This window comes from Bombus flavifrons, chromosome 4, assembly GCF_040668555.2.
Source record: "Bombus flavifrons isolate JBK064 chromosome 4, iyBomFlav1_principal, whole genome shotgun sequence".
In the NCBI taxonomy this organism is placed as follows: Eukaryota; Metazoa; Arthropoda; class Insecta; order Hymenoptera; family Apidae; genus Bombus; species Bombus flavifrons.
Window position 1 is genome coordinate 8955144 of NC_138445.1, and position 19775 is coordinate 8974918.

The 19775-nt window shown below is 40.7% G+C and overlaps 1 protein-coding gene across 7 annotated transcripts in view; it reads left to right on the top strand.

Moving 5' to 3' along the window:
* Positions 1-19775, top strand: part of dachs (unconventional myosin-IXb-like dachs) — a 110840-nt gene that overhangs the window by 69651 nt on the left and 21414 nt on the right. For 6 of the 7 annotated variants that reach the window (XM_069111664.1, XM_069111660.1, XM_069111663.1 and 3 more), the window contains 15 exons: positions 7956-8312; positions 10148-10434; positions 13098-13269; positions 13437-13609; positions 13684-13843; positions 13919-14035; positions 14328-14563; positions 14652-14841; positions 15932-16209; positions 16308-16497; positions 16789-16960; positions 17198-17409; positions 17983-18245; positions 18969-19241; positions 19328-19427. In XM_069111664.1, coding sequence (XP_068967765.1) covers positions 7956-8312; positions 10148-10434; positions 13098-13269; positions 13437-13609; positions 13684-13843; positions 13919-14035; positions 14328-14563; positions 14652-14841; positions 15932-16209; positions 16308-16497; positions 16789-16960; positions 17198-17409; positions 17983-18245; positions 18969-19241; positions 19328-19427 — 3180 coding nt within the window. Of the gene's footprint in view, positions 1-7955; positions 8313-10147; positions 10435-13097; positions 13270-13436; positions 13610-13683; positions 13844-13918; positions 14036-14327; positions 14564-14651; positions 14842-15931; positions 16210-16307; positions 16498-16788; positions 16961-17197; positions 17410-17948; positions 18246-18968; positions 19242-19327; positions 19428-19775 lie in introns of those variants that run through there. The other variant, XR_011172937.1, reaches the window with a different exon arrangement.

Sequence of the window (19775 nt, forward strand, 5' to 3'; positions counted from 1 at the left end):
TCCAATTAAAATTTTCGTTCTATTTGCCCCGGCTCGACCGGCGGCTAGAAATTTCGATTTCGCCTGGCGCGCGGCCGCCGTAAAACGCTTTTATCCCCTTTCCCGCTTCTCCAGTGTCTTTTTTTACTCGCTTTACCCTCGTCGTTAGTTCGGTCTTTCCACCGGTTGAAACTTCACTCGTGGCTCGATTACGTTTTTTTCCCGAGGTGGCTTTTCGACTCTTTTCGTTGTTACGCGTTAATCGAGTAGCAACCACGTGTAAAACCGATTACGTCCGATTTTAACCGTCTAAACTCTAAAACTACGACATTGTTGCGTTAAATCTGTTGATCTAAGTCTACGAAATTCTTAAAAATTCGCCAAATTAGAAAACAATATAAGCGTTCGTGTATGAAAATATAAAAGCTTCGTCTTATGCAACGGGGAAAGAAGGAACGTGCTTCGATTCGATGATTGAATTATATTTGACTCGCGTTTGAAGGAATGAAGCGGTTTCTCCATGGAGGAATGCGAGGTATCCCGTTCAATCGATTCGTCTTCCCTCTTATCTGACCGGTCGCGTCGAACAGCTGTGTTTAAGATAGTCTTCGCTGTTTCCATTCTCTTTTTCTTCACACTTTTCGTTTCTTCGCCCTTCGTTCTGAATTTCTCGAATACTCGTCTTACTAAGATTTCGTGATTACTCGGGTTGAAACAGATTATGTCTTCTTGGTATTATCGAATATCAAAGCATTTTAACCTACTATCGTATAACGTATAACTATACGGGGCATGAAACTGCCGTACACTTTGAATTTTACTTCGTAGTTTGGAAGTTTTAATTCTGAGCTTTTATCGATCTTTATCATGGGTGATGTGTTCACTTATGAAAAATAATATTAGCCAAATTTTCACACACTTCTTTCATAATTTATTCTATTTCCCGATGAATGTAATTTTTAAATAATCCCGGAGAAAAAAATTAGTTTACAAATCACCAAGTTTTTCCTGCATACCTTTTATAGATTATTTTATAATAATTAAATTTATAACTAATTTTTATCATCTGAATTACACAGTTGACAAATCATTTGTCGATCAATAGCGACGCAACGTGTACGGTACTATGTATCTAATATTTCTTCATATTTTTCATCCCCTAAATTTTTATTTACCAAGAATACTACAAATATACGTATCTCACGTGGCAAGGCGCGCATAAGAGGATCGATTCCATGGCGCGAATGTAGTTTGAATTTAAATAAGACGCGATAAACGAGTAGTTGGTCCCGATCATATACATAACGTGTCCCTAGTCGCGGGTAAAAGACGGCACCGCGCGTTCTTTCCCTTCGTTTCGCTCCGCTGTTCTTCATCGTTGGTAGATGACTCGTCGTCGTGCGGTAAGTTAACGCGAAGAGGGTGTAGACGGCCGTGAGAAGAAGAAGACGAAAAAGAACCTGTTTTCTCCGAACGAGCATTCAGCCCCGAAGGTACCTGTTCGCTTTAATTCCGCCGCAGTAGGACCTGCTTCTCGTCCGGTGTATACCTGCCAGGCCCTCTTCGTTTGTCTCTTCTCTCTTTCATATACAACCCACGTCTTCCAATGGAAAGGCGTCCCCGACGTTTAGAAGGATCCGTGGAAAGTGGAGAGGATAATTAATCATCGATACGATGCATCCTCGTCGATTCGACCTGTCTCTTACCAGCCTTTTGTTCGACGCTTTGACTCTGGGAAAAGTTACATTAGGTATGGTTATTCGAATGATCGTATAGAAAGTGTTAGATGGTTACGGGATATTGTTTATTATAGAAGAATTGTTTTATTAGCTTTTCGATTCGCTACGAAAATATATAAAAGATTGTGCGTCGATAAAATAGTTCATAGTGTTAAGAGCTGGTTTATCGAATTTCCATCATTCTCTTGTCGAATTGTCCGTTCTGTTTCCGGTCTGGCTTTTATTACACGTTTCGATCGAGGAAACAGTTGCATTAACCCATGGCTGCTGGATGTTGCAGCAAGTGTTGGATGTTCATAGAATCTCGTTTATCGAAGTATTATTTTATTTGGCTGTAGCTCTACTACAAAAATATAAAACATCGTGCGCCGATAAAGTATTTGATAGTGTTAAAAGCCAGCTCATCCAAGTACTATCGTTTCCTCGTCGAATTGACCGGTGTTTTCGAGAGCGGTATTCCGGGAATTCGCGTAAATTTTTCACGAAAGCTCGGGTCCCGATCGGCTGGCCAATCGGCTGCTGTCTAAAAGGGATTAATTTCGTGCGGCATCTCGATCGGTCATCGACGAATTTCCGTCGATTGGTATCATGCTATCCCTGTCAAGTATCGAGTTGAATGTAAAAAAATGCACTTTTTTTCCCATCCAAGCTTTTGCGCCGTTTTAAAATACATTTTGGCCGAGAGCGTACACACAATGCACCCTACGGGAATCAAGATCGTTCTAGTATCGTTTTCGATCGACGAAAGCGACTGAAAGTGCTCCCTGTGCAGTCGAGTTTCATGGATCGCGATGCATTTAGCTCGCAAAACGGCCCACTAAACTTTTACCTCATTGTGATATACGATCAATGTCCCGCCATCCTCCAAACTCTTCTTCACCTTCTCTGTTCATGCTGTTAGAACTTCTCTCTGCCCCCACTCCACTCAACGACGCGTCTTTTTGGTCTTCCGATTACTTCCTGTTCTCTTCTCCACTGAACTTCTCTTTTCACTTTTGTTTGTCTTTGGTTATCTCCTTTTCTTCGCGTTAGTTACCCTTCTTTTACTCGTTCCCCGCTCCCCTTTCTCCTTAGCTTTCCTCTCGTTCTCTCAGTTTCTTTGATATTTACTCTTTCTCTTTGCCGCTACTTTTCGCTTCTCCGACTTTTTTTTTCTAATTTCTTCCTCGCTTTGATTCCATCTGTTTTTTAGTAGATCTATATTTTTCTTTGATCCTCGTGTTCTTTGTTCTTCTCTTGCTTTGGCTCGATTTCTTTCGCCTTTACTGTATTTTCCGCTCTTTACCCTCTTTTCAGCTATTTTCCTTCTCTTCGCTGTTTCAGCCGTAGTTCATTTTTTACTTCATCCGTCTCGTTAGTTTCCTCGGACCTCCTCGGATTTTCTTTTGGATCTTTGTCTTTTTGATCTCTTCCTTTGAATCACGGACTTTCTGGTCTGCCATAATTCGTTTATGGAGACAGTTTCTCTCTTTGATCCAACGTCTGTTGTTTCGCTTTATGCGACCGGTTCCGTTGGCGCCTGTGACAACCAACTTCCGGATACGAGATTAGTTGCGTAACAGGCTCGCAGACTTGGAAATAAGTTATTTAACGGCGGCTCGCGGATCGGTACGCGCGTTGCATTATTTACACGGAGGTCTCGCGTCTCCGATTCTCAGACATGCGATAGTATCGGTATTCGATGACAGTGTCTGATCGATAATCGGCATTTCCAGACACGAAGAACGCTGTAACCACTAGCAATTCTAGCTCGAATAAATTGTCAACTTCTTTCATATACTAGATTCCAGATAAAAATAACAACGCATATATTGACACCTTTATGCCAGAACCATGAATATTCATATTTCTACCTTTTTCTTTTCTTCTTGATTCTATAATATTACAAGAATGTATTTTGGTGAAAATAGGAATTTTCAGGATTTGTAGTACACATAAAAATAACAGGTAGAGATTAATGTAGAAATACGTGTATTTTCCATTCTTAAGTTTGATAAAAGACAAGAATGTATTTTAGTGAAAATAAGAATTTTCAGGATTTGTAGTACACATAAAAATAGCAGGTAGAGATTAATGTAGAAATACGTGTATTTTCCATTCGTAAGTTTGATAAAAGACGTTCTTTAACGGGCATCAAAAAGCTTCGCGGCTAAACGGAGAAAAAAGAGGGTTGAACGAGTCCCGACCTGCGTAGCAAGTAAAGATGAATGAAAATGGCCAAACCCCTGAATCCTCTGAATGAGTCAGAGGCCGGAGTGAGCGAAAAGCCAAGCGTACGAGCACTATGGTGGTGATTTTCGCGTGGCCGCTCGTAAATCCTAGTTTCTCGTGTGCCATAGTTCGAAAGGGGGTGATTACTTCCTCGAAGCTGGTGACTCGTCGAAAGTCACACTTTCTTGGCCTGACGTTCGACGCGTCGCTTTATTCCCGCTGGAAACCAAGAACTTTTTCTCTCGCATAATGTTTCTCGCAGAGACATAGAAAAAAAAAGAGAAAAGAGGAAAACAAAATGACAAGAAAGAAAATAGAGACAGAGAGAGAGAGAGAGAGAGAGAGAGAAAAAGAAGAAATGGACGGTTGTTCCTTCCAGCCTCTTTAGGCGGCGTCGTTGCGAGTTTTGCGAAAAGAGAGAATGGCACCTCGTGGTTTTACTTCTTTTTCCTACTTTTCCAAGAGAGACGAGCAGCGTTGTGTCTGTCTGGTACGCTTGCTTTCTGTCTTCTCTGCTTCCTTTCTCGCGGGATTGCTTCCTCTTCTCGTGAATAACTCGCGAGGATCTCGGTATTCCCGGCGCGAACGCGACTCTGTTTGCAGACAGCCGTCCACTGGGTACCGTTAATCTAAGACACAATAGCGGAGATGTTGAAGCGAGACCTCGAGACCGAGAATCTGTCACGAGCGTGCAATCAGGTCCGTTGACAGGTGTGTCGTTTCTCTATGACCTTTTGACGTTCGATCGACAGCTGTCTTTTACAGAACGCATCAAACGCTGATGAAATAAAGAAATATCCACTCCTCTTACTCTTTTCCTGCCAGCTGATCGGTAGCGTGTAGAGTGAGCGTTGGTCGAAGACCTAATTTTAGGTGGACTTTGTATTCGATTTTGGAATAGTATAACGAAGTCTTTCTCACATAATATTTTCTAATATGAGAAGATGTAGCAGATTTCAGGTTATTAAAATTATGTCTTTTCAACCATCCAAGCCTTATTTTTACTTATTTTCACGATTGCGGTGTACATGTATAATTCTTTGATACAATACGAATAGAATTATGTATAGGTATAGTATTGGTGGATTAATTGCTATCAAGTCATATACGTTTTTACTCGCTTCGTGTATATTCAGAAGATCTTTACTTTTTTACTTTTTTGTACTAATCACGAAAACGTTACACGAGCCAAACGATCGTTGGCCGAGGTATAAACCGGATAAAAAAGTCAGCCTAGCAGGTTGGCTGTAATAATTACATAGATGAGAGAACAGGTGTTCTTTGAAGTGTATTTTTCACCTTAATACACCAAAGGAAAAAAGTAAAGCAGCTGTCAGCAAACTTCCTCTTGCAATTATCCCTTAATCTCCCCATAGTTCTATTTCTCCAAGGAATTAAATTCTTAAGATGCCAGGCATTTGTCGTTAGACACTTTCGAGCTCACTTCGAGCAGACATAAGCTCGATTATAGTTCAGGCGGTTCTTTTCAACGAAGGAACAGGCTGTTATCTGAATTTTCCATCGACTTTCGGGGGAGATTAGACGGCGTTTCTCCGCGGGACGGGATATACTGGTTTCTAATCGGAACATTTAGAAAACGAACACGTTCGCTCGCTATGACAAATCGACAGCGTATCTGTGTGCTGCGTAAACTACGGAACCAGGCGCTCGTGTCCCATATTCGTGAAACCAGTCGAACTGGTATCCGTTGAAAAGAGCCTTTTAGTGTTCCACGTTGGCGATTCCTCGATTTTCTGTAACGCGAATACCGCGATAACGAGTCTGATCGATGAGTTCGGAGAATCGGGTGATTAGAATTAGCTGGTAGTTTGTCTCTCAGACGTTCCAACCATTAGGAACAGCTTAAGCTGTAGATAAGGAGAAGAAGAGGAGTTGTTTGTAATTCAAATTTGTCTTATTCTAGGAAATTTACGAGCTATTTATAATTTTAAATCATAAGAATTCGGTTTCTTAATTAATGCTTGTTTGGCAAATCGGATATCTAATTTTATATCTATTTCGAAAATTTTCCAAATTCTTATTTATTGGACATTTTTACGTCGTTAAGATAGAAATCTGTGTAAGAAATTTTTAACGTTTCAGCTTCAAAGCTACTTAATTTGTTTGTTGCTACTTTAGTAGAAAAATCTTTCATTATTTGAACATTCAACGATCGACTATGAATAATTTTTGTTAAACGAAGTCCTTCGCTTATGGTATGCATATCTGAATAACACGAACGACCGGTTTTATCATAATATTGTCTACTAGTTTCATACAACAGGGAAAATCAATAGAGATTTATCAACGATGGTCATTAATTAGTAAAAAAGGAGAAACCAAAAATTCTACTCCTTTGAATTACTTCATCCTAATGAAAGGGGGAAAACACTGTAGATGGTCTCCTATTCATTCTTCCGCGAGGAATCAGCTAACCCATCGTTCCACGCATATCGATCCATACTGTACATTAACGAGCTCGCAGAATATTATCATGTGGCGCTATTATGAAGCTAAATGAATAATTCCATGGGGCACGATCAATGGCTAATGACACGGGAACGAGTGGCGAGGAATTTTTCAGGATCGACCCGATTACGTGACGCATACAATTTTCACGTGAAATATTCACGTGGACACACTGGGTAGCGTGTTCGCGCGCTAAGTACATTTTCCATAGGGCTGGGCTATTAACGAAACGGGCTCGTTCGTTGCACCTTTAGCGGCTGGCTAAATTGCCTATAATGTGGACACGGTGGAAAATTCAAGCGGAAACGCGGGGCGAAAAGTAGAGGCCAGGTCCTCTCTTGGCCATTTCACGTATAGAAATAATTCATTTAGAAAACGAGGCTCGGCCTCGAATTTGCGAGCCGCTGTTTGCCATGGCGCTCGCGAAACGTGCAATAACCCTTTTATCGGCGCCAGAGAGAGAGCGCACCCTCGTTTGCCAACCACCCAGCGCGCATAACAAACATCCCCGACTCCCAACGATTTTTGCCAGCCTATCGACGAGCTTTTCGATTGGGTAAATGTTCTTTGGACCCTTGAAAATTTGGTTCTCGCAGGTGATTTGCCGCCCCTATGAATTTTGATTTCGACTGTTTTCGTTCTGGTGAATATATTAACTCTTTCGTATTTGCGGATGTTGTATGAAATAACGTTCGTGCGTATCTTCATGGGTCTAGATAAAAATTAACGATTCAACGTGGTTGGTTATCGTATGCTTTGGCCTTATTCTGGTTTCAATAAATAGAAGGATTTAAATGTTTCACGAAGCTTCGAAATTGAAATAAAATTTGATTGATTTTAAAGACCGAATAATTATGACACATACTGTTCGAATAATCTTGCTTTCATATCTGAGAATGTCATTTATAAATAAACTCTCCTATCGACATCGATATTAAACAGGAGCGAATTAAATTGGGACATCCGATTAAATGTGTAACAATCCTTATCAATTAATATTTCTATCCAACCGTTCATATCGTTTCTACCAAATTGTTTTATTAATAATTCTTCTAATAATCAAAATTCTTCCGTATATTGCAGAGAAAGTTTCCTCTAAAACACTTTCCAGAGTTTTTTTCTAAGAAACTTCCATCGATTCCGAAACTTCCAAAATCGAAATTACAAAACATGCACAGATCTAACGTAATCCGTTCTGTTGCAGATTGCTCGTCGTCGAATAATCTTGTATTCATATCTGAGAATGTCATTTATAATAAACTCTCTTATCGACATCGGTATTAAACAGGAGTAAATTAAATTGGGACACTCGATTAAAAATGTAACAATTCTTATCAATTAACATTTCCACCCAATCGTTCTTATCATTTCTAATCGTTTTATTAATCATTCTCCTAATAATCAAGATTCTTCTGTATAATGCAGACAAAGTTCCCTCTAAAACACTTGCCAGAGTTTTTTCTAGGAAACTTCCATCGATTTCAAAATTTTCAAAATCGAAATTACAAAAGATGCACCTTCTAATAACTAGATTTAACGTAATCCGTTGTGTTGCAGATGCCTCGTCGTCGAACGAAGCGGTGCATCTCCAACAACGTTTGAGGAGCTTGAGCACGGAACTGGTGACCCTGAGGAACCGGCTGCACGTGAACCAGCCGCCGAACAATTCAGGGCCGAACAGTGGTGCATCGGCGCCCCTGTCAAAGAGCCCGGAAAAAGGCGGCGTACCGTCGTCCCCGGCGCCCGCTGTTCCACCAAGAACCACGCTACCGCTTTCCGGCACACTGCCCCACGGCCTCGGTCATCCTTCGGGGCACACGCTGACGGCGTCCGCGATCGTCCATCCGCACGTCAATCACGCCGGCGCGAACACGCTCAGCCACAACTCGACCGCGGCTAATAATTTAATATCCGGTCAGTATGCTGCGGTGCACGCTGTGCACGCGTCCTGGCGAATCTCGATGGATGGTCGATGCAGGACTCTGCATTACTACCGTACTGGGGATTCGCTAGGAAATGCGTGCAACTGGGTGATTCTGGTTTGCAGAGAACAGGTTGAATCTGGTGATGTGGATATTGGATGTGAATGTGTGTGTTTTTGCAAGTTTCAAAATTATGTTTGGCAATCGTAGTACAGGACAGATATTGGACTTGGTTCAGGATTTTTACATAGTTTTATGATACTTTAAAATGGTAATGAGCATGGAATTTTTCGGAATTTAAGATCAGTTTGAAGATTATAATATTGTAGAGAAGTCGAGGAATATTATTACTTGGAGATATACGATGACAGTGCAGATGAGAAATTTTTGACAGGATTTGAGTCGAGTTTAAAATTTGTGGTTTAGGAAAAATATTGAAAACTAGGAAATATCGTAGCTTTAAAATTCTAGGATAAGTGTGAATGTTATATCATAGTAATATCGACAGGTAATTTTATTACTTTCGAGCCAGATTCTCGTTTCAATCCGATGTCTTTATTACCGAGTTGATCAAACGGCGAAAACTACGGTTCATCTATATTTTTATCCATCAAGCGTTCGTTACATTATCTAGTGTTCCATCATGATCACTCGATCTACGATGAAATTTACGTAACTCCGTCGGATAAGGCTATAATCAAGCGACGAGTTCTGGCGATTATTGCGAATTAAAACGGATCATGCTATATATGTAAATTGTAACTGTCCACAGTGGATCGTTCATGTGGACATCCATCGAGTTCGTTCCGAGCTCGTTAATATTTAAACGGCGCGTAATATCGTCATTACGTTAATTCGCGATACGTTAGAGCGCAGGCGAGTGCAGCCTTTTCACCCCCTGGATTGGCGAAGGTTGGATGATATTTTAAATAACCAGAGTTCGAAGCTCTGCCCGCGAAATCATCGGAACAGTAAACGCGTCTGTTTACAGAGCTGCCATTTCCCCAACGATTCGTCGAACGTTTTATGATTTATTTACCATTCCTCTGGTCCCTGGATTTTGGTCCAGGTTGTGTCTACTGTTTTTTAAATCTCCACCCCACCCCCTTTTTCCCACTCTTTTTTTTTATCCGTTTCAGGTTGATGGACAAAAACAAAAATATAAAAAAATATCGCAGCGCGAAAGGTTGCGATTTATTTGGACGCGACCCCATCTCGCGCGATTTCCAGCCGAGAAGAATAAAAATGTTTGCGCGTCGACTAAAGCAGTTCACGTGGCTCGCTATGCTGCATCTGATCTCGGATCCCTTCCGGTTAATCGAGCCCCGCCTGGCGAAATTGCACGCGGGTACAGTTAGCCGCGATTCGTTTGAACACGCTTCGAACGCTCCTCGGTCGCTGCCATTTAGACCTATTTTTCTCGTATTTTCTCCAAGGAAGAAATCTGGAAAATGTTCGGTAACGCGTTGTAACATTTAAACTTAGTATTCTATAACATTTCATCTTTTTTCTCTGACTCTGCTGTCTGATATACCAAAATTCTCTGATATACTAACCTCTTCACGCCTCGTGCAGCACACACATACATTACGCACCAAATATCTACTTCGTCCTCGAGAAATTTATAACGCTGATTCATCATTCGACTACTTCACAAAACAATTGCCTTCATTTTTCACTGATATCGTAAAATATTTCACAATTTAGGCGATTATATGACTTAAAATTAAACTAGCTTTTGTCAAATAAATACACGAGTAACCTGTTACGTTTAATTTCTACCAATAGGAGAAGTTATTAATAAGAGGATTTCGCGTTTGTGAACAGATTTGGATCCACCAAAGCGGCACAATAGGATTTCTGACGATGGTATAGTGTCGTGCGTGACGGCGTTGGGCTGTCTACGCTCGCCACCGATCTCGAGCATTATCGCCGACGTGAAAAACGCGAAGAGCAATCAGGGTCAGCACCGATGTCTTCCGAAAGGTACCGCGGCTTCGTCAGGTCCTGCGACCTCCACGGCCTTGGACGACCTCATTCATCTACCTGGACCACTGACGGAGGATGCGGTGCTCAAGTGTCTACAGGCTCGATTCTGTGCCAAACAGTACCACGTGAGTGTTTCTTTCTCCACTATCTTTTTCATTCGATGTCTATCTGGAATTAAAAATAATTGTAGCCCAAATGTAGAATAATATATAAACCGAAGATGAATTTTATACTTTAATTACTTATTTAACTTACTTTACTTTATTTAAAGTCAGACTAATGGTAGAATCGAGGAATTTTACATGTTGAAAAACATAGATATTGGGATAGTTCGTTTTTTTTTATAATAGCACAATGATATCGGCGCGTTCGTTTCGACTTCTATGTCGGTATCCCGTAATCTGACATTCCGATAATCGGCACAAATTTCGCCTAATCGAGTCGCACATTCTTTGCCCTTCGCCAATTGAATCGGCCGGTGCATCAATCACTCTCGGCCTCGATAGCGACGACAGGACACGATAAGTTCGCGCCGCTTCTAATTGAGATGAATGCCCCATTAGCAAAGATACTGTACCGTACCATTTAACATCTGAAACGTTCGTAAAATCATGAAAACGCTCGAGAAGTTTTCATACTTGGAACGCCGCGAAGATCAATTAATCTAACTCTTAAATCCTCGAAAGGAGCTTTGTTCCTCCCTTTACTGGTTTATCGATTATCGTTGCTCGGGCGGCCCGATGTACTATCGGGTTGTCGAATTTAACGAGGTCTCGACCGAGTATCCCCTTCAGAGATAGCCGTGTGCTCGAAGGAGAAATCGGGAGTTTCTCAATAGGTCGTTGAAACGAGGGGAAACCGAGGCGAAAGAAAGGGAACGCCTCGGGTGAAAAAGTCTGTCGATGGTCTCGTTGACCGTGGACAGATATCGCGCGGTTTGATTGCACCGAGCTGCTCTGATGGACGCAAAAACGGCCCCGTTTCCGGTCCCTGTAGCTCCTGTCGCAATTACTTTTTGCAAACGAACGCGCTCGTCATTTTCTTACTGATATCCGCCACCTGATTAATTATTCCTTTCTCATTATCCAATCGTTTGATTACATTCTCCACGTGTTTGCATCCCGTGCTTGTTTATTTACACTTTTCTTTTCATCGTTTTTAATCGTTTTTTTTGTATCGGTTGTTTACATTGGAGGACTTGTTTATGTTTGGAATTTATTTACGTTCGTATTTGTTTATTTACGAACTGTATATTGCGCGATGAAACCATAGGTACACATATACATGCAGTAAATTGTCAAAGGATTTGAATATTTTTGTGTATAAATTAGTTGTGTTAACGATACACTTTGCAATTTCATTAGCACTGTAACGAGGCACGAATAACGTTATCGTATAATAAGGCTAAACGTGACTTCATTAAATATTGTATTAATTAAATGCTTTAATAAGCTCTGCGAAGTCTATGCTTGCGACAGATATCTTCTATGTATACATTTTCGATATTATTTCAAACTTTGTCGACATAATCACTATAGTCACGTCTCATTACAATATTAATGTGAAATTTCAAAATGGTGCATATAGTACACATAATGTATTCATGAAAGATTCTTATGGTAAAAGAGTATGCAAATACAGTCGCCAATCGCTGTAGACAGAAAAATCAGAATCAGCAAGGAATGATGTAAAACACGTGTGTTAACACCGGTTTGAATTTCAAAAGGAATCTAAGCTCGACTGTACGAGCTAGCTGCTCGAAAGCTCGCAGCACAAGGGAATCGAGGCGAACATCAGAGGCCACGGGGCCTGACGTGGGACCGGTTTTCTCTCTCCCCACTCGGCTTTCGGGCGTTTTTCATCTTTTTGTTCATCCTGCGTGGCGTTGCTTTCTCTAGATGGGCTTCTAATAGGAATCGAGACCCGCCAAAGCCTCGCCGCTCGTACATTGTTGCATCAGACTGCGCTATCGACCTCTCTTCTCGTCCACTCTTCGTTTTCCAACCCGAGATGTCCCAATTTTTGAGTGTCCATACTTGCAGGCGTCCTTCCAACCCTCTTCCAGAATGCTATTCAAATAAACCGCGATGCATACTGAAATATCAACTCGTGAATCTTGTTCAGGTACGCTCGACGAAGATCTCTAGAAAAGACGTAGTTCAAGGATGTATTCTTTCTCTTTTGTGACGAAAAGTCGATCGTTACTAGTAGACCAGAGATGCTTGTGCAAATTCCAATTTTTATGCAATTTCAGTGGAGATTTGTTTCGCCGATTAAGTATCGACAGATATTATATCTTATGCGTATTAAATATTTTCGCGCAACAAAATGTCCAATAAATGCATGAACATTCTTGATCTAAACAATTTTTAATGGATCGTAGAAAGGCTTCTTCCAGTGAGTGACTTATCTCCCCTCGTCTCTCCTGTTGATAATTTAATTTCAAATTTTTTCTATGTGGAATAATTTCGCGGTGATCAGTGCTACGTAATAACAAAGACAAGATAGATGCCCCTAGTATCAGCTTGGTATAATCAGGCTCAGCAAGATTGAGCTGCGATTAATCTTGCCTGATGGCTGGTTGCAAAGCACGCGGCATCTAGGCATCCATAACCCACGCGTCCGATACGCAATAACAATGCAAAAAGCAACACGGCTGGACAGTGAAGGAAAAAGTAGTCTCATTTCGCATCGTCCCTGACGAGGGCTGTACCGCGATCGCCGCGTGTCAAGACGCTTTGTGGACGAACCGACAATCGGACGAGTAGATAATCGAAACGCGTTTCAGACGAACGTGGGCCCCATACTGGTCTGTATCAATCCATATACGGACGTCAGGAATCCATTGACCTTAACGAGTACCAGGGCCGTACCTTTGGCGCCCCAACTGAACAAAGTCGTTCAGGAGGCCGTGCGACAGCAATCGGAAACCGGATACCCCCAGGCCATCATTCTTTCCGGTAAGCAGGCGACATTTTTCATCCACAAATCTTTTTAATCTATTTAATACCTATATAGCATGTTATATTTACTATCTCTTTTACTTTTAGACCTATCTTCTATATGTGTATTATTTGATCTATTTTACGACGATTCTGCGAGTTATGTATTAATTGTTGCTGTTTAGGGACCAGTGGTTCCGGGAAGACATACGCCTCTATGTTGTTACTTAGGCAATTGTTCGACGTGGCTGGAGGTGGTCCAGAAACGGACGCCTTCAAACATTTGGCAGCGGCCTTCACAGTTCTTAGGTCTCTGGGATCTGCAAAGACCGCCACCAACTCGGAGAGTTCTAGGATAGTACGTGACAGTTCATTCTTTTTCCTTTTCCCTCTGGCAAAGGGTAGAATTGATTACGGGGGTTGTTCCTCTAGGGTCACTTTATAGAGGTCCAGGTTACGGACGGTGCCTTGTACAGAACGAAGATACACTGCTATTTCCTGGACCAAACGCGAGTCATCAGGCCACTACCGGACGAGAAGAATTACCACATATTTTACCAAATGTTAGCCGGCTTGTCGCACGAGGAACGAGGTAGAGAATTGGGTTTTGATACGATAGGATGTTTGATTATTGGAATATTTATTTAGTTTTTGCTTTATTCGCTAGTCAAACTTAATTTGGAGGGTTACAATCTAAAGAACCTGAGGTATCTACAGCATGGAGACACTAGGCAGGACGAAGCTGAAGATGCCATTAGGTTCCAAGCGTGGAAGGCCTGTTTAGGTATAATAATCGCCAACCTATATTTCTAGATAGTACATAATTATTTAATAGAATCAATTATTTAATACAATAAATTTCCTCTAACTTCCTTAATCTTCAACATTTCATATTCCAAATTTTAGTCAATATATCATGAAGTGTATAGGTATAATAATATCTGGATAGCTATTCCCACTCAGAATAAAACGTATCATTTACAATTTAATCCTGAAGTTTATGTTTTTTAATAATATTCGAGAAAAACTTTTTCCAAATATTCCAAGTTCAATTATCAATACAATATTATTTATAGGTGTGTTAGGTATACCCTTCTTAGATGTAGTGCGAGTATTGGCGGCAGTGTTGATCCTGGGCAACGTTGGTTTCACGGATCGACCGGGAGTCGAGGTCGGTGTCATCGGAGAGAACGAATTAGCCTCTGTCGCGGCTCTTCTAGGCGTGCCACCACCAGCACTGCTTAGAGGACTCACTTCGAGGACGCACAATGCCCGTGGCCAGCTGGTGAAGTCGGTCTGCGACGCAAATATGGTACTGTTAACTCATTCCGTGCAATCTGTGCTGTAACGCCGCCGATCGGTCGGAGCGGAACCATGTTGAAGGGTGTTTGTTTATGCAGTCTAACATGACCAGGGACTCGCTGGCCAAAGCTCTGTATTGCCGTACCGTCGCTACGATCGTCAGGAGAGCCAACAGCCTGAAGAGGCTAGGTTCCACCCTTGGTACACTTTCGTCGGACTCGAATGAATCTGTTCATAATCAAGCCGAAGTGACCAGTCAACATGCGTCCACTATTGGCAGTTCTGCAGGTAGGTGGAAGTCTAGAAGTTGTGGTACAATAGGTCATTTGAAAATGACTAATAATTTTATCAATAATATATAGAGTATACATACAATTCAATCATTTTCTTATAATTATTCGAATCTTTTTTTATTATATTTCCTTTATGGTATAAAAGCTAATTAAAAGTCACTTGGTTCTTTACTATTGTTAACACATACGACCCTCTGTCGGATGAATAAATTTTGGTTTGATCGTATTATTGGTAAAAAGTCGTATGTGTCTTAAATTTAAATTGTTCAAGCAATGTTCATCGACTATTCAAATTGTTCGAATAATTATGAGCGGTATGGTGGACACAATTAAAATTGTCAGATTGAACGAATAAGTGAATTTATTTAAGGAATGTGAAATAAAATTTCGTCCCAATTGCAACTTATTTAAGGAAAGAAAATTAACCCCTTGCCTTACAATTTTTTTTAGTAACTTAACTGTGAGCCTTATCTCGCTTCACTGCTGTAAAGTTATGTTGAATGATAATAATTTGTACCTATTAATCTTTGGTAAGGATTAATATTAACGAACTAAAGTTTAAATTAACGTTGAAACGCAACTTTGTTACAAATATAATCTTATCCTTGTTGCATCGGAACCAGTTTGTATCTTGAATATGACTCGATATTATAAGGCATCGGGGTTAGCAGAGGCATGCTATATGAAATAACACGTACTACAAAACCAGTTAGCTGTTTTTGACGAGTATACTCGTCATGAAGAAATGGCAATATTTTGTGTTATGACGAGTATACTCGTCATGCGTAAAAAGTAGTTAGAATTTGCTGTTTAAATTACAATTTTAGTGAAGACTTAATTTAAGATGCTTTGAATATTTGGAAGTCAAGACGAAATAAAACGAACAAAGAAAAGAATATAAATAATTATTATGAAGAAACTGTATATAGCGTGAACAATGCGACACATTTTAGATACATACTTTTCAAAGAGGTTGCAACAGTTAACTGGTTAACTAAAACGTACCTATTGCCACCCTTATAGGTTTCATCACTTCCAAATTTATTCTTTTCTCTATTAGTCGCAATCTCTCGTGTCACGTGCAGGTGGTACCGGTTCCAGAAGCATGACCGCGCTGAACAACGCGGTACGACACGCGACGGATGGCTTCATCGGAATCCTGGACATGTTCGGTTTCGAGGATCCAAAACCAAGTCAACTGGAGCATCTGTGCATCAATTTATGCGCGGAAACCATGCAACATTTCTACAACACGCATATATTTAAGAGCTCGATCGAGAGCTGCCGCGATGAAGGCATTCGATGCGACGTGGAGGTCGACTACGTCGATAACGTGCCATGTATCGATCTCATCTCTTCTCTGGTAAGCGTTTAAGAAGTTTCGATAATTCATTCAAATCTGGGATTTGTTCAAACGATCGAGAAGCATGTAGTACGAGGATTTTCCGACTTGTTTCATAGAGAACCGGTCTGTTGAGTATGCTGGATGTCGAATGCTCGATTCGTGGCACTGCTGAGAGCTACGTGGCGAAAGTGAAGGTTCAGCACAAACAGAATCCACGGTTGTTCGAACCTAGGACCGTAGATTGCAGGTCATTTGGGATCCAGCATTTCGCTGGCAGAGTTACTTACGATGCCTCCGACTTTCTGGGTATGTGGACGATAATATTTTTTAATGTACATATATGTTCTTATACTTATCCTTACGCCTTATTTAAATCAACAATGATTCTTTATATTTTTTTTCGTGGGAAGTTTGTTTTATAATGTTTACCAAGTTTTATCTTTAATATGACGCAAAGTATCAAAATCTTTATTGAATTTAATTCTCAATCCAAACCTCAAACGTAGTTCGATATTGGAAACCAAAGAATAAAAAGGCATTCTCCTCAAAACCCTATTCACAATGGTACACCATAAAATACGGAATTTTTCTATAAAGATACCAATAAGGACGTGGTTCCCGACGATCTGGTAGCCGTATTCTACAAGCACACGTGTAGCTTTGGTTTCGCGACCCATCTGTTTGGCAGCGAACTGAAAGCTCTCTACGCGAGCGATACAGTGCCCAGGGGTGTCAGCTTCAGGATATCGCCCACATCTCACACCGACCTGTAAGAAAAAGACCCTGATCGCACAGCCAAAAATTTGGAATCGCCACTTGTTCCATAAAATTTAAGAATTAAAAACAAGAAAATCAGCTTAGAATTCTATCATCTTAGACAATCTTTTTTTTTAAAAAGTTATTTAAATTAGTAATAAAATTGGCAGGAGATTCTATGTAGATACAATTAAAATGTGATTCGAATTTTTACGCGGTGCAAGAGCGATCGTTGATAATTTCCTTTCAGATTGAACGGAGACGAGCCGATCTCCACGTTAACGCAGGACTTCCACACGAGGCTGGATAATCTCCTGAGGACTTTGGTCCACGCGAGGCCCCACTTTGTCAGGTGCATTAGGAGCAACGGTACCGAGACGCCTCTTCACTTAGACAGAGGCGTGACTATGCGTCAGATACGATCCCTTCAGGTTCTCGAGACGGTGAATCTAATGGCCGGCGGTACGTCTTGAAACTATCTACGACAGGGAATTTACATACGCGCGTGGTAGATCTCTTTGCCTGTTATCGCCTGTGGCGTTTGATCTTATCCCTGTCAATGGTTTCTCCCTGAAAATAGTAGAATTTTGGAAGTCGTGGGAGTTGAATGTTTCTTAATTTCATAGATTTACGAATGTGTATGTAGTATGTATAATAAAAATTAGTTAATTTTTCGTACGTTTAAATCAATTTTCAACCAAGTTTCAATCAATGTTCGATCGTTCAACACGACGTTAACATTTGTTTATTTTTAATCAATCAATCTAGCGTTGTATCACCAGAGTTGATCGTGTAAATAATGTAAAATTGCATGTATGACTGAAACAATAGGTGTTTTGTGCAGTGCATTATATAATAATTTTTGACGATAAAAATATCAGGCGGCGAAGACGTAATATAAATCTTTCAATTGAACGATTCTAATTCTTATCCAAAATGTACTATTGAAAGGAGAATAGTTTATCATTTGATTGTTAGGATTATTCTTTTGAAACATTTAGTTGAGAAGAGGGCGTCGGCTCGAAAAAATTGCAGGATATCCGCATCGGATGCGTTTCAAGGCGTTCAATGCGAGGTACAGGTTGATCGCGCCGTTCAAGCAACTGCGTCGTGCCGAGGAGCAAGCAGTGGAGGATACGAAGCTCATTTTGCAGAACGCACAGCAACTGAAGAGCAAATTCGGCGCGAGCACCAGCTGGGCGCTTGGCAAGAGGCACATTTTCCTCAGCGAGGGCATTAGGCAACAGCTCGAGAACCTACGCTCGGAAACACGCAGGAAAGCCGCCACCGTGATACAGGTAATGAGATTTTTCGCAGCGCCCTTATCTTTTAATTACCAACGAAACTTTAATAAAATCCTTTCCGCTATTTCTTGTTTAGTGTTCTTTGTTCATTTAAAAGAAGTATGCTGTTCAATATCCTCAGAGCTCCTTAAAGTATTTGATCCATTTCCACTTTTTAAATGCTTTCCAATCGAGGTATTCCACCTGGAATTATTACAACAACAAATAGGAATCATTCCCAATCTTTTACTCCCAAAATATCGATGAGTCCTGTTTTGCGACCAAGTTTCAGGACAAAAAAATCAAGCAAGAACAAAATTACATAAAAGCTCCGCCCCCCAGCGGCTTAAATCCAAAGAATAGATTTAAAATCACAAAAAATTGTAAAACACCGACACATAATATAGTATAGCTACGTCGTACCGTCGCGTATCGGTACTTTTGCCTAGCACATCATTACCAAAATTCACAGTTTATTATGAATACCAAAATGTAACAAAAATTGTATCCTTGGTTAAATAAACATCATTAAAAAAAAAAAAAAAAACTCCCAAAATATCGTTTTTTAATTTTCTTGCATTTGAAGATATAGGAATAATTATTGAGAGAAACAATTTTGGGACAAATACTTTTGACACAAGGAGAAATAAAACTTACCTAATCAAAAGTCTTCCACCTTACATTAAAGAAAGAGTTACTAATTAAGAAACGCTAAATTATCTCTTTACCTATTTTCAGTCCACGTGGAGAGGTTGGCGGGTGCGGAGAAGGTGGCCTTTGAGGAAAACCACTATAGGTGTAACATCTGGTATCGGTCAGAAAAAGCCTCAACAACCCACATCTGCTAACACTGGAACCGTTCAAAGGAACGTTACCACTGCCACGGGTACCGGAACCGGAACAAGACCTAGGCCTCAGCCAATCGCTGGCACGCCACCTCCTGATCCATCGGAGAAGTGCGCAGATCAGAAAATGATCCAGCAAACGTGCACCTTATTCGGATTGGATTTGGTAAGCAGAGCTGGCATGTTTTTATGGAGATCTCTGTTCCAAGGTCTTGACTGTAGGTCGTGAAACGAAATGGAACTTTGTTGCAGGAACGGCCACCTCCGGTACCGCCCAGTAGATCGTACACCGTGACTGGAAACACAAAGTTGGGCTATCCGCAAACCAGAATCATGAAGATGCCCTTCCCAGGTAAGGAGGTGGTTGCTCTAATAAATATTGATCTTATTAAACTTGGGAATTTAAGCATCGTGTTAGGGAATATTTGTGCATTAGCGATTTACTAGATATTGATTTAAGAAAGTATAACTTCGTCCTTTCGTCGAATTTTGTATTAGAGAATATTTATATATTGATCGCTGATAATGATTCAAAGAAATACAATGCCCTATGAAAAATTTGGAGAATTTGTTTAAGTTGTGTTAGTAGATGAAAGATTCGAGTTCTAATTCTATTCGTGCAGAGTGGTTCGATTTATTCTAGAATGATTCTTCCCTGGATTCATCGTACTACGCATTTGGTTTTGCTTTCCAAATACGG